Source organism: Sturnira hondurensis, unplaced genomic scaffold (genome assembly GCF_014824575.4).
Source record: "Sturnira hondurensis isolate 20B ecotype Veracruz unplaced genomic scaffold, ASM1482457v3 Scaffold0017254, whole genome shotgun sequence".
NCBI lineage: Eukaryota > Metazoa > Chordata > Mammalia > Chiroptera > Phyllostomidae > Sturnira > Sturnira hondurensis.
This window is the reverse complement of record NW_028089885.1, coordinates 2,364,635-2,380,061: the sequence shown is the minus strand read 5'-3', so window position 1 is coordinate 2,380,061 and position 15,427 is coordinate 2,364,635. Positions and strand designations below refer to the sequence as shown.

General features: G+C 41.5%; 1 protein-coding gene across 2 annotated transcripts in view; it reads left to right on the top strand.

The window, feature by feature from the left end:
* The window catches only part of SPECC1L (sperm antigen with calponin homology and coiled-coil domains 1 like), a 111,953-nt gene that overhangs the window by 9,603 nt on the left and 86,923 nt on the right, over positions 1 to 15,427 (top strand). For both annotated transcript variants that reach the window (XM_037067283.1, XM_037067284.1), the window contains one exon: positions 14,785 to 14,974. In XM_037067283.1, coding sequence (XP_036923178.1) covers positions 14,822 to 14,974 — 153 coding nt within the window. In that variant the 5' untranslated portion in view covers positions 14,785 to 14,821. The remainder of the gene's footprint in view (positions 1 to 14,784; positions 14,975 to 15,427) is intronic.

Here is a 15,427-nt window from a genome sequence, read left to right as displayed (position 1 = left end):
TTCTGAGGTCTTCCTGTACTCACTTAGGAGCAGCTTTTTCCAGTGGATTCCATTGGACCTTTCGTTGGTGGTGTCCGCGAATAAGGAGTTTTACTTTTTCCTTCCCAATCTGAACGCCTTTGTTTCTTTTTCTTGCTTTACTGCATTCAGAACTTCTAGTGCAATAATGAGTAGAGGTGGTGAGAGCTGATTTCCTTGTCTTACTCTTGGTATAGGGGGAAAGCATTCAGTCTCAGCAGCAGGTCCAATCTTAACTGTGGATGCTTCAGGGGCACTTTTTATCAGTTGAGTAGGATCCCTTCTACTCTTGTTTTAATTAGAGGGTTGTTTTTTTTTTTTTAAATCAGGAATGAATATCATCAGTTCTTATCTAGTGCTTTTTCTGTATCTGTTGAGATTATCCTGTTTTTTCTTTTTTAGTTTGTTAATGAGGTGAATTGCATTGATTTTTTACTTTAAACCAACCTTGCATCTGTGGGGTGAACCCTGCTTGGTCATGATGTGTTATTCTTTTTTCTAGGTTGTTGGGTTTAATTTGCTAAAAGTTTGCTTCGAATTTTTCCTTATTTTCATGAGACATATTGACCTGTAGTTTTTTTTTTTTGTAATATCTTTGTCAGGTTTTAGTATCATTAATGCCAGTTCATAGAATGAGTTGGGAAGTGTTCTGTTCTTGACTTTTTAAGAGTGTATATAGAATTTGTTTCATTTCCTCTTTAAATATTTGCTAAAGTTCCTTAGTGAATACATCTGAGCCTGGAGTTTTTTTTTTATGAGAAAGTTTTTAACTATGAATTCAATTTCTTTAATAAATAGGGGCTATTCAGGTTATTACTTCTTGAGTGTGTTTGATAGTTGTCTTTCAAGGAATTTTATTTCATCTAAGTTGTTGATTTTGTTTGCATACAGTTGTTCATAATATTCTTTTATTATCTTTTTAAAAATATTTTATTTATTTTTAGAGAGGGGAAGGGAGGAAGAGAGAAACATCAATGTGTGATTGCCTCTTGAGCGCCCCCTACTGGAGACCTGGCATGCAACCCTGGCATGTGCCCTAGACTGGGAAAAGCACTGGCAACCCTTTGGTTGGTAGTCCTGCACTCAGTCCACTGAGCCACACCAGCCAGGACCTTATTATCTTTTTATAGCTTTAGAATCTGTAGTGTTGTTACTGCTCTCATTCCTGATGTTGATAATTTGTGTCATCTTTTTTTTCTTCTGATATGTGGTTTGAGGTTTGTCAATATTATTGATCTTTTCAAAGAACCCACTTTAGGTTTCATTGATCTTTTTTCACCTTTTTTATTTAGTAGAGTTTTTGCTTAAATCTTTATTTTCTTCTGTTTATTTTGATTTTCATTTGCTCTTTTTCCTGTTTCTTGAGGTAGAAACTGGTGTATTGATTTGAGACCTTTGTCTTTTCTAATATAGGTCTTTAGAGTTACAGATTTTTCCTTAAGTACTACTTTAGGGACATTCTATACATTTCGATATGTTATATTGATTTTGTTCAAAATACACTCCTAATTTCCTTTTTGATTTCTTTGAGTCATGGATTATTTAGAAGTGTGTTAGCTTCCACGTATTTGAGAACTTCCCAGAGTTCTTTCTGTTATCTTCTAAGAGTTTCATGTCTTTTACTTTAAAGCTGGAAATGATGCCCTGGCTGGTGTGGCCCAGTGGATTGAGTGTCTGCTGCAAACTGAATGTCGCCTACTGGATTACCAGTCAGGGCACATGCCTCAGTTATGGGCCAGGTCCCGAGTAGAGGGCATGTGAGAGGCAACTGCATATTGATGTTTCTCTCTCTCTTTCTTCCTCCTTTCCTCTCTCTCTAAAAATAAATAAATAAAATCTTTAAAAAAGAAAAAGAAAGCTGTGATAGGCTGAAAGCTACACCTCTTGTCCCAGTTAGCCAAGTTGTGTATGTGAAGGAAATTAAAAGTGCCACTCCAGTGAGTTCATGAATGAATGGTGAGAGTGGAACAGCCTATGGCTGACGTGGAGGAAGTTCTCAGTGGTCTGGATAGAAGATCAAACCAGCCACAAAATTCCCTTAAACCAAAGTCTGATCCAGACTGTTCAATTCCATGAAGGTTAAGGGAGGTGAGGAAAATGCAGAAGAAAAGTCTGAAGCTACCAGGGGTTGGTCTGTGTAAGGAAAGAAGGCCATCTCCATAACATAAAAGTCAAGGTGAAGCAGTAAGTGCTGTTGGAGAAGCTGCAGCACATTATCCAAACGATGTAGCTAAGAAAATCCGGGAAGGCGGCTACACTAAACAACAGATTTGCAATGTAGGAAAAACAGCCTTGTATTGAAGAAGATGCCATCTAGGACTTGCACGGCTAGAGAGAAGTGAGCACCGGCTTCAGCGCTTCGAAGGACAGACCGACTCTCTTCTTAGGCGCTGATGCAACTGCTGACTTGAAGTTGAAGCCAGTGCTCATTTACCGTTCCAGAAGTCCAAGGTTCCTAAAGAACTGTACTAAATTCCTCTGCCTGTGCTCTACAAATGGAGTGACAGAGCCTGGGTGACAGCACATCTGCTTACAACATGGCTTACTGAATATTTAAGCCACCGTGGAAACCCGCTGCTTGGGGGAAAAGATTCCTTTCATAATATTACTGCTCATTGACAATACACCTGGTCACCCAGGAGTTCGATGGAGCTGTACGATGAGTTAATGTTGTTTTCATGCCTGCCAACACAACACCCATTCTGCAGCCCATGGATCAAGGAGTCATTTCAATTTTCAAGTCTGTTATTTCAGAAATACATTTTATAAGGCTATAGCTGCCGTATATAGGGACTCCTCTGATGTATCTTGGCAAAGTAAATTAAGAACCTGGAAATCATTCACCAACTAGCTGCCATTCAGAACAGTTATGATTCATGGGAAGTGGTCAAGATACTAACATTAAAAGGAGTTGGGAAGAAGTTGACTCCAGTTGTCAGGGATGACTTTGAGGGGTTCAGGACTTTGGTGGAGGAACTAACTGCAGATGTGGAGGTACAGAAATAGAATTAGAAATGGAGCCTAAAAATGTGGTTGCATTACTACTATATCGTGATAAAACTGTAACATGAGGAGTTGCTTCTTATGTCTGAACAAAGGAGGTGGCTTATTGAGATGGAATCTACTCCTGGTGATGATGCTGTGAAGATTGTTGAAATGACAACAAAGGGTTTAAAATACTACATAAACTTATCTAACAAAGCAGCAGCAGGGTTTGGAAGGACTCCAGTTTTGAAAGTTCTGCCGTGGGTTAAATGCCGTAAAACAGCATTGCCTCCTACAGAGACATCATTGCGAAAGGAAGAGTTAATTGATACTGCAGACTTTATTGGTTCCTTATTCTAAGGAATTGCCACTGCCACCCCCCGCTCAGCAACTACCTCCCTGATCATTTAGCATCCATCAATGTCAAGGCAACACCCTCCAGCAGATTATGAGTAGCTGAGGGCTCAGATGATGTTTAGCAGTTCTAGCAATATAGCATTTCTTAAGGTTTGTGTATTTACTTTAGACATAATGTGCACACTTTTAATAGACTATAGCATAGTGTAACATAACCTGTATGCACTGGGAAACTAAAAAGTCCATGTGGCTCACTTTATTGTGACATTCACTTTATTGTGGTGGTCTGGAACCTAGCCTGCAATGTCTCCAAGGCGTGCTTGTACTCATTTATGCAGTAAGTCAGGTTGGATAGGCAGTCTGCTCAGAGACTCGCAGTATGTGTAGAGGGTTTTGGTAATGCGTTGAACGTAGAAAATAGTGTTGAAGACTGCCATCTGCTGAGTTGGGGGTAAGCTGCCGCTACATTTGGGTAGTAGTCTGTTATTTAACACCTACTACTAGTAGTGACCTGTTACCGAAGTTCAGAGTTTTTAACCTCATCTCGTATTGTTCTGAAATTCTACTTTTTGGAGGAATTGTCCTTTTTTTAAAAAGTGGAATGAAGCATTAGAAGGAAACATTTATTTTACATGTTCTGTTAATACCTGATTGGTTATGTTGTATTGAGATTCTGACATGAAATTGAGCTTTACTGTTTGAGCTCGTAATACATTACTCAGTAAGTCAAGACAGTCTGATCCTAAACTGGTAACAGCAGTATCAGTGTAATTGGGTTATATGGTGTGTCTCAGCATTTAATAAGGAAGTGTGGACCACGACATTTTGAACTCAGAAGGAAGTGCTTTCTGCTGTTTCCCTCTTTTTACCTCTTACATCCTCATGCTACCAGTAATGAGTGAACAGAAATTCTCCACTTTGTTTCAGGATGTCTTAAAACACGCTATGAACTGTTTGTGTTTTTTTCAATTTTAATTGTTCAAGTAAAGATTTCTGCCTTTTACCCCCATCCCAGTCCACACTATGAACTGTTTAACAGGAGATTAACTCACCTGTCTAGAAGGACTTACTAAGATTTCCTTCTGGCACTCATGTCCTTTTCAGCAGTGATTTGGACTGTTCGCATCCTGATTTCGTCTATATTTCTAGTGTTTGGATCCATCCCCTACATAATTACTGAATGACATGTTCAAGGCACTGGCCCTGCCTTGCCTCACACACACAGCATTACGTGCTGAGTGAGACCCGCAGGAGAGTACACACACTGCCCTCCGAGGGCGTGCTGATGGTGCTGGAAGGTTTGGTCTGTGTGCTGGGGGCTTTGTGAGTAGGGGGTACCGTGTGAATATGGGCGCCGGGAGGGCTTTCCAGGGACTGGAGCGGGGCCTGTGCTTTGGAATTGGCTTCGGAGGAGGAGGGAGTTTCCGGTGAATGGGCTTTGGAGGTAGGGGTGTAGTACCAGTTGGGATGAGCTCCGTGAACCAGGTGGAGTGACTGGCACAGGGGGGCTAGTTTCACGAACGACCTGCTGCTTTAAACTTAGGTTCTTTGCGGGGGTAGTCCCTAGAGTGGTATTTGAATTGTGGGTCAGGCTGTTTTGTGGAGGACTGACTGTCAAGCAAAGGAATCAGGCTTAATATTCTTGCTGGTTATGGCCCAAGACTCCTTCCCTTCTTTTTGGCCATGGTTCGTTCTGCGTGTTATTCCTCGTCTTCCACTGCCTTTCTTTTCCTCTCGGCTAGAGGATCTGTGTGCCAGGTCTGGCTTTGCCAGGTGAAATGCGGGACGCCAGTCACATTAGAATTTCAGATAAATAGTGAGTACTTTTTTAGTCTGAGTATGTCCCAAATGTCGCCTGGATAAACTACTGCAAGGTGCGTCTGTGTGCCAGTGCCAGAGCGGAAGGGCTGACCCTGGAAGAGGCGAGGACTGAGGTGGCAGCATTGGAGCTGATCTTGATGGGATGTGACATGTTAGTTCTCAGGCAAGACGACCATCAGGGGCTTTCATGGATAGGGACATCTAGGAGCAGAAGTGCAAGTATTTGAAAGAGCTGACTGTGTTTGTGTGTGAAACAGAAAACTAGGCGGGGAGAGTGGGTGGGAGCCAGGCCTGGGGCAGCCTGTGGGCCCTGAGACGTGACCAGGGACTGGCAGGGGGAGATTTGTGCGGCACGGGGGGGTGGGGTGGGGGGGGTGGGGGTGGGGGGGGAGCCGTTATGCTGAAGGAGGGCTGCAGGCAGCGGGACTTTGGGCGGCTCTGTACTGACCCAGCTGAGCTTCCTCCCTGCCACAGAGAGGCCAAGCAGGGCCCACCGGGGTGGAGGGACAGACTGGGGGCTGGGGGCTGCTGTAAGCTCAGCACCTTCCCTCGGTTGCCAAGACCTGTCTCCATCATTCTGAAATGTCTCTGAAGACAGAGCACCCCAAAAGCCCTTTGTAGCCACCCTTTCAGATGAAGGAAGTCAGCCAAGGGCACTAGTGACCTGTGGGGGAATGGCGTGGGGTTGGGAGTCACACCTCTTCAGACCGCCCTGGAGTGTTTGCCAGCTGGTCCGTGTTTGCCCAGTGGACCTGACAGTCATGGCCACCTCCTCAGATACAGGGGATTGAGTGTTTGGTTTAGAAAGACTTTCTTTGTGCCACTGGAAAAAAAGTTCTCATCTAAAATTTGAAGCTTAGTCCTGGTGATGTGGCTCTGTTGTCGGAGCGATGATGTCCCATGGACCAACCCATCTCTGGTTTGGTTTCCAGTGAGGGCGCATCCTGGGCTGCGGTCAGATCCTGGTTGGGGTGCATATGGGAAGGCAGCCTGGCAGCCAGGCCATCGGTCTCTCTCTCTCTCTCCCTCCACCAGCCCCCACTTTAAAAAAAAGCAATGAAAAAATGTCCTCGGGTAAAGATTCAAAAAATAAAATTAAATTTAAACTTATTATTTTTAAAGGATTTTTAGTGTGATACACTTCAGTGACTAGTGAAATACAAAAGACAGTGTTTCATTTTGTATTTCAGATGAGTGTTTGTTATAAATATACAAATATATGAAATTGATATTTTAAATTCAAATATGGCTGACAGTTAATTTTATGAATACAGTGTTTTACAAGTTTATAACTGCCTGCCAAAAATCTGAGCACAAAGCCATGGTTTGAAAGAATCCTGAATTAACATTTTCTTTTTATAAATATTCAGAAACCTTGGCTGAGGAGGGAGTAGCCAGAGGAAACTCAGAATTTCTTGCAATCTTGGATTTTGAATTTTGGGAATCAATTTGTTTTGGACTATATTTGAAAAAATCATTTGTGTACTGTAGCCAGAAATTCTTTTAGGCTGCCCTTTTCCAGCCTTGTCACTTGTCTGGAATGTTAAGTATTGTCAGTTTAACGGCCTCTTAGCAGCTTGTGTTACAAAGAGAGATCTCTAGAAGTGGATCTGAAGAGATCTTGGTATGACATCAGGTTTTTTGTTTTATTCTTTGGAAAGCAGTAAGAAGACAACTTAATGGTTCTAAGCTTGAAAACTCCAGGGAGCTTCTAGTTGTTTCTAAATATTTTATTGTGTTAAATCATGTCAAATAATAGAGGAAAACCATAAATGAATGTGAGTGGGCTATTCTGTGGCCAGCTCCAGTGTAAATGGAGTTGTGCTTTTGAATTTTTGTTGCTGATGATTAACTCCTTTTTTCTAGCATCCTGTTATCATAATCATAATTTAAAGAAAGAGCTCCAACTTTGGGCAAGCTGCCAGCCTCAGTCTCTTCTTCCTTTCCAGCCACATAAGGTGATGGTGAGAGTCAGAGGCTATAGTGCTGGGGCCCCGTGGGCCTCCCCGCAGCCAGCTGGCGGTCTCCGGGCGGCTCGCTCTGGTATTTAAACAGCAGCGACATGGGCAGAGTGTCCCAGCCTCCTCACTACTCTCTGGCTCTCTCTCTTTGACAAAGTCAAATATCTGGAAAGTTTTGTCCTTCATCTCCTACTCGACTTTTCTTCCCATTCCAGTGCAGTCTCATTTGGTCTCTGTGCCTCCGCTGGGAGCTGCGTTGGCCTGGTTTGCCGGCACCTCCTTGTCTCTGACTTGGGAGCCCACGTGGGTGTGGTTGAAAAGCTCCGCCTTTCTGGTGTCATTTCACAGAGTGTGGCCCGGCACCGAGGAGGTAGCTGTGAGGAAAAGAGGGTGGAAATCACGGAGGAGCTTCTTTCTCCTCCTTTCGTGCCGTGAACATGGTTAGGGGAGTGCACACTCGGAATGAGGAGGGGACTCGGGTGAGATTCCTACCTTCGCAGGGCTGGCGGTGGGCGTGGAGCAGAGGCAGATCTAAGTGCCATCTTTCCTCAGCAGGTCACTGGGGTTACTGATTTCTGGAACTAGAACTGCCATATTGAATGTGCATACTGGCTGATAATCACACCCTGATTTTTTATGACTAATTTTAGGCATCAAATAAAATAGGCCTTAAAATGAGAAAATGCCATGTTATAGTAAAAATAAGCATATAAAATGTTCAGTAAGAATTGAAGAATTTTGAGCAGAAATGGACTTTTACATGTGGATTCAGACACACCTGAAAGCATCTCACCTGGGCTTCTCTCACCTTCCTGTCTCTGTTCTGTGCATCTCGAACACATGCCCGTTTGTACCTGTGCAGTTTTGTGTGGGGGGGGGGGGTAAAGATTTTATTTATTATTTATCTTTAGAGGGGAAGGGAAAGAGAGAGGAAGAGAAATATCAATGTATGGTTGCCTCTCGTGCATCCCCTGCTGGGAACTGGCCTGCAACCCGGGCATGTGCCCTGACTGGAAATCAAACCATGGTAGTTTGGTTCGAAGGCCCGCGCACTCAGCTACACCAGCCAGGGGTGGTTTTTTTTTTTTTTAATGACCAGGCTCAGGCTTTTCCTCTGAGTAAGCCTCGAATCCTACTCCAAGTCAGTCTTTAAAATATAAGTATTTTAATGCATTTTTCTTTTGTTAAAATATTTTTTTTATTTATTTTTAGACAGAGGGGAAGGGAGAGAGAAAGAGAGAAACATCGCTGTGTGGTTGCCTCTCACGTGGCCCCCACTGGGGATGTGGCCCACAACCCAGGCATTTGACCTGACTGGGAATTGAACTGGTGACCCTTTGGTTCACAGCCCGTACTCAGTCCACTGAGCTATACCAGCCAGAGCTAATGCATTTTTTCTGATTGTGTGTTATAATTCACAATAAGGTTAAAAACATGTATACGATAAGGGATTCAGTGTAAGATAAACCTAGTGCATTATGATTTATTTAATTAAAGCATTTTTTATTCAATCTTTTCAGTGTTTGGTTTTGGAGTATACATGCTTTTATCAGATTGGTTATTGGTTTTGATTCATTTAGCAATATTTACTTACTGACTCTAATATAGCTAATTTGCTAAATTTTAGTTTTTCTTTGACTCTGTGATTCCTTCTTCTTAGTGTTTTAACTCTGTTCTTAGTTTACACTTTTAACATGATCTCTACACTTTAAATATGGAGTTTGTGAAATAAGAGAGAAAAATAAATTTAGATTGCTGAGGTTAAAACCCTTTTTGGATTTTTAATGGGATATTGATAGGCATAAAAAGTCATAGCTAATAAGCAACTTAAAAAAAAGTTTTGTGTGGAATTGTACCTCTGAAACTTATATCATTTTATTAATCAATGCCACCCCAATGAATTCAATTAAAAACTTTTGATTCTTGGTTCTGAGGCACAAATTGTAAAACAGAATTTTAAAAAAAATTATTGATTGATTTTAAAGAGAGAGAAATATCAATTTGTTGTTCCACTTTTTTATGCATTCATTTGTTGGTTCTTCTATGCCCTGACCAGGGATAGAACCCGCAACCTTGTTGTGTTGGGATGGCATTCTAACCAACCACGGTATCCAGTCGGGGCCATAAAATTGAATTTGTGAGCTTCGGAAAGAAAGATCCTAATGTATCTTTCCTCAGCTTATAAACAAGGCTCAGAATAAGCATGACTCGCTCAAGGTCATGCAGACATCAGGCCTGTGACCACAATCCAGTCTCTTGATTATTGTCCAAATTTACTCCCTACCATATATTTTCAGTGTTTCCTCATATATAATTTTCAGTGGGAAAGAACCAGAAGCAAGCTTTGTTTGTTGACATCTGTGAACTGCAATATATAATTTAATATAAGTAGTAAGTAAAAACCATCCTTAGTCATTTCTTATTACATAGTTTCTCTTCCAAAGTGTCTTTTGACTTGCTGCTTTTGTTTTGTAAGGTATTAGTCATACTTGGGGCATGCATGTAGTGTGTGTTCTGTAAATTACAGTAGCTTACATTTAAACTGCCTCTACTGTGGCAGCCACCCTACTGTGCACTTTAGGTTTATTATTTTATTTAATCCTCTCCACATTCTTTTAAGGTAGATAGTCTTATTACCAGACCATTTTACTTATGAAGCTGAGATTTCAGAGAGGTTAGGTGACTTGCGCTGGGACACAGACTTGATCAGACCTGGTAGGGCAGTCTCCCAGATCCTGGTTCTTTAAATGAGCACAATGGGCCCTGGCCAATGTGGCTCCATTGGTTGGACATTGTCCTAAAGGTCACAGGTTTGGTCCCTAGTTGAGGTGTGTGCAAAAGGCAACCAATCAGTGTTTCTCTCTCACACCGGTATTTCTCTCCCTCTCTTCCTTCCTTCCCCTCTCTCTAAACTCAATAAAAATAATTAAATATGCACAGTGGATTTAAAAATATGAATTAAATAGCAGTTACTTTTATTATTTTTTTAAAGATTTTATTTATTTATCTTTAGAGAGGAAGGGAAGGAGAGAAAGAAATACCAATGTATGGTTGCCTCTCATGAGTCCCCTGCTGGGAACTGACCTGCGACCCAGGCATGTGCCCTGACTGGGAATGGAACCGTGGTAGTTTGCAGAGGCAGAAGAAACTGCCAGTCTCTCAGGAGAGTCAGTTGGAGGGGCTCACAGGGTCCTAGAATGTACACAAGACCACCCATCTGGGAATCAGCACCAGTGCAGCCCGGAAGGGCGCACTTCACTTGTGGGAAGTGGGGGAAGTGATGAAAGCAGTGTGTGGGCCAAGCAAGTGGCACGGTCCCCTCTCTGCCACAAGATAAAGGAAGAAGTGAAGGCTATGCAAAATGAAATAAAGAAAAATATACAGGGAACCAACAGTGAAGGGAAGGAAACTGGGACTCAAATCAATGATTTGGAACAGAAGGAAGAAATAAACCTTCAACTGAAACAGAATAAAGAAACAAGAATTCCAAAAAATGAGAAGAGGCTGAGGAACCTCTGGGACAACTTTAAACATTCCAACATCTGAATCATAGGGGTGCCAGAAGGAGAAGACGAAGAGCAAGATATGGAAAACTCATTTGAAAAAATAATGAGGGAAAAATTCTCTAGTCCAGCCAAGGAACTAGACATGCAAGTCCAGGAAGTTGAGAGAGTCCCAGAGAAGCTGCATCCAAGGAGAAACACACCAAGACACATCATAATTAAATTACCCAAGATTAAAGATAAGGAGAGAATCTTAAAAGCAGCAAGAGAAAAGGAGACAGTTACCTACAAAGGAGTTCCCATAAACCTGTCAGCTGCTTTCTCAAAAGAAATTTTACAGTCCAGGAAGGGGCTGATACAAGTCATGAAAAACAAGAATCTACATCCAAGATTACTCTATCAAGCAAAGCTATAATTTAGAATGGAAGGGCAGATAAAGTGCTTCCCAGACAAGGTCAAGTTAAAGGAGTCCATTATCACCAAGCCCTTATTATATGAAATGTTAAAGGGACTTATCTAAGAAAAAGAAGAAGATCAAACACTCTGAACAGTAAAATGATAACATACTCATAACTGTTGATCTACAACCGAACCTAAAAAAAACTAAGCAAACAACTGGAGCAGGAACAGAATCACAGAAATGGAAATCACATGGAGGGTGGGGGGAAAATGGGGGGGAAAGGTACAGGAAATAAGGATAAATGGTAAGCACAAAATAGACATGGCGAGGTTAAGAACAGTGTAGGAAATGGAGAAGCCAAAAGACTTAAATATACGACCCATGGACATGAGCTAAGGTTGGGGGAATGATAGAGGGAGAGGGGGATAAAGGAGAGAAAAAAAATGGGACAACCGTCATAGCATAATCAATAAAATATACTTAAAAAGTATTTATATAGTAAGTTATCTTTGGATTTCACTTAAGTAATAAAGATATATTTTCAAATTAGTTAGCAAAAAGGGGGTTTTGTGTTCAATGGGGGTGAGACCCACTGGTCTCAGAGAGCTCTTGGGGTCTGAAGCTGCCAGTTTCTTGCACAGTCTACATCTCAGCATCTTTAAAACTTTGGCTGTGCTGCTTTTTCCACCCACATCTCTGAAACCGTAGTCCTGGTTTCTGACTGGCTGTTTCACAGTGTTGGCAGGAGTCTTGTTTTGATGTTGTTCCTTGGGGTTTTTTTAAACTAACAGCTTTATCGGGATATAATTTGTATTATGTACAATTCACCCATTCAAAGTGTAAATTCAGTGGTTTTAGTATAGTCACAGGATTGTAAAACTGTCATCATAATCTAATTTTAGAATGTTTCATCCCCAAAAGAAATCTGTGTCCATGTCCCTTCCTCTGGCCCCTAGCAGCCAACCCAGATCTACTTTCTATTTTTACAGATTTGCCTGTCCCAGACAACTTGCATAAATGCAATCATATAATACGTGTTTCTTTGTGTCTGGCTTTTTTCATCTGGTAGAATGTTTTTAAGGCTCATCTATGTTGTATCATGTATCAGTATTTTATTCCTTTTTATGCCTAAATAATAGTCAATTGAATGGGTTTACTGCATTGCGTTTATCCATTCATCAATTGATAGACATTTGGAATTGAAACAAAAAGTTATTTTGTATGCAGAAAGCATATAAACAGAACTATATGATAATAAGTATCCAAAAAGTAACAAATACATGCTAATAAATAAAAAATAACTTAAATGCCAACAGAATTCTATGATAGTTTAATTGGGAGAACTTTATGAGGTCATTTGGGTTGTTTACTTTTTTTTTCTTTTTTTGCTATTATGAATAATGCTTCTATGGACATACGTACGTAAGTTTTTGTGTGGACAGATGTTTCCTTAAGCATATTGTATGAGTACAGGAGCAGCAGTGCTGGATCGTTAGGGCGACTCCGTTTGACCTTTGGGGGAGGTGCCGGACTGGCCCGCAGTGGCTTCCCCATGTGCACTCCCACCAGCGCGGTCTGAGGGTTCCCATCACTCCACTGCCTTTCCAACACTCGTTACTGTCTTGTGTTTTTGGTAGTCATTCTAGTGGATGAGGAGTGGTTGTTCATTAGATTTTACTCTGGGACTGAGGCAGAAGCGGACAGGGACAGTCCATTACGTTGTACAGTATGTAACACTCAATGTAACTTTAAATTTAAATAAATTGAAATTAAATAAAATTCGAAGATTAGTTTCTCAGTCACATTAGCCACAGTTCAAGCGTGCAATAGCTACAAGTGGCCAAGTGGCCAGTGGTATTGGACAGCAGGTGTACATGTAAAATAATTCGGTTACTACAGTGAGTTCCGTTGGAGGGTGCCGGTGTGCAAGTTAATCACAGAAGAGCAAGCAGAGAGTGAATGGTAGGGGTCTGAGTGGTGCTACAGAAAGGAGTGCAGGCGTGCGGTTTGGACAAGAGAAGAATGAAACGTTGAGGAGCGATTTACAGACTATGAAAAAAGTAAATAAAAAGGAAAGTAGGAAGTTGAAGAAAATGTTCTTAGGAATTTGATTTTTCTGCAGTACCTTGATTTAGTGATGGATTCAGTCTAATCCCTTCATTTGATAGGTGAGAAAAGCATAGAACTGCCGACCGTCGGGAAGTAGTGCAACTGTCCATCGTACCTGTTGTGGGAAGCTACTTGCCCCCATCTTGGTCGTTTTCAGCATCCTCTAAGAAAGTGTGAGAAACAGACAGCAGAGCTGAACTAGAGGACGCACTTGTAGTCAGCAGATTACCTGCATAGACGAAAGGTAGAAAGCAAAGGGGTTACGAGCGGCTGGGTCATTTGACCGCTACTGTGTAGAGTATTTTCCATAAGGAGCGACCAAGAAGTCAGAGGAGGGCTGGAGAAGAGAGCCTTGGAGGTTTTAGTTGACGTGACACCAGTGTTCTTTTTGCTGCACAGCCTTTTCCCTTTGAGGGTAGAGCAGAGCCCCTGTGCTCTGTTTCACCGTTCCTGCCACCAAACCAGTTGGTACAGTTTGTATTATGTCAGGGCAAGATAAATCTGGAGTGTCAGAGTGCAGTATTTCTAGGTAAAGCACTTGTGAAGGCTGTTGGAGTGAGCCTCTTCTTTTCAAAAAGAAGTTTCTTTTTATTTGTATTAGTATGTAGACATCTTCATAAAAATAGACTGAACTGTTTTTTTGTTTCTCAGATTCATCATACATAAACAAAGTTCTTTGCGTTCAAAATAGGAGTTCATTTTTGTTAGTTGTACCACTCTACCCAAAACAGTGGGTGGTTTGTCTTTCTAAACCTGGCATTAGCGTACACACTGCTTATCTGGCTCAGTTAAGGAAGGCGTGTTGGAGGGTTCATTTGACTGCAGCTGTGTGTGCCGCCCGTGCTGCCCCACGTCCTCTCAGCTATGAAATCCGTTCAGCGAGTCCTCACTCTGCGTTGTCAGTAGGTTCTTGTAACAGCAGTGAAATGATATATAACAAAATTAGTTTTACCATAGGCTAATTGATACAACGAGAGTTAAGTTTCTGTTAATACTATAATGAAACGACATTATTTGAGGACCTGCTGTACTAGGTACCACTTGGGTGTAAGATTTGTCATATTCCTTATAGGTGTATAGAGTTTCTTTTTCTTCTTGGGCCCAAAATTGAGACAAATGTTCTAATAAAGAATTTTGATGCTGTCTTGAAAAAAAAGAAAGATACTTGGAAATATATTTGGATCTTGAATATTGGAATTTTAGGGATATTCTGCTGGCTTATGTGGGAATATTACAACAAATATTTGTAGTCAGGACTGTGCTGGATAATTTGGAAGGTACATTCACCCCTTGAGACCTGCCAGATGGCTGGTTCTTAGGTGCAAGGATGATTAGTGCTTCATTAAATGTGAAAGATAATGAATACTGTTATATTTAGCCAGTTCCATTCGTCATCTAGGATATTCTTTTTACTGACTGAATTAGAATGCACAAAATAATTAATACTCAAGAAGGAAAAGACTTGCAGATAGTGTACATTAAAAAGTCTAATATTTTTTCAACTTTTATTTTCTGTAGCCACATTTAGCTTTCGAACATTTTTACTCATCACATGGTAAAATTTTTCAAAAATAGATTTCTCAGGAACTTTCTTTCAGCTTTGTTCTCAGCATACTATTTCTTTCCACAGATTTGCTTGTAAATGTATCACGAAGAGGCAGCCCAGAATGAAGAAAGCAAGCAGGAGTGTTGGCTTAGTGCCTAAAGTGTCTGGGATAAGCAAAACGCAAACGGTAGAAAAAACTAAACCCGAAAACAGTTCTTCGGCATCTGCAGGAGGCAAACTTGTAAAACCTGGAACAGCAGCATCATTGTCAAAGGTATTCATGGGCGACGTGTGACTATGTGATGGAGTTTTAGGAGGCGGGGATCTAGATGTGATGTGTGGTTTATTCAATATGCGTTACTTGGGGTTCGCCCTCTGCTGGTGCTAGGAGCACATAGCCTGTGATGGGAGGTCAGAACTGGTGTGTGTGGTCTCTGAGTGAAACCAAACAGTAAGCTTGCTCATGAAACAGAATCATTCAGTGGCCGACTTTTGCAAGGCTCTGTGCTGGTGTGAGCTGGAGGGAGGGTCTGCCTTCAAGGAGTTTGGGGAGTAATGGATGGAGATGAGTCACACACAGAAAAACTAAAACACACGTGAAACACAGATGCCCTGGGAGAGCCGAAAAACAGAGTGAGCATTTTCAAGTAGGAAGATACTGTTTCTAGCCAGAAGGTCGATGGTGGATCTTAAAGGGTGACCAGCAGTAATATTCCTGAGACGTGTA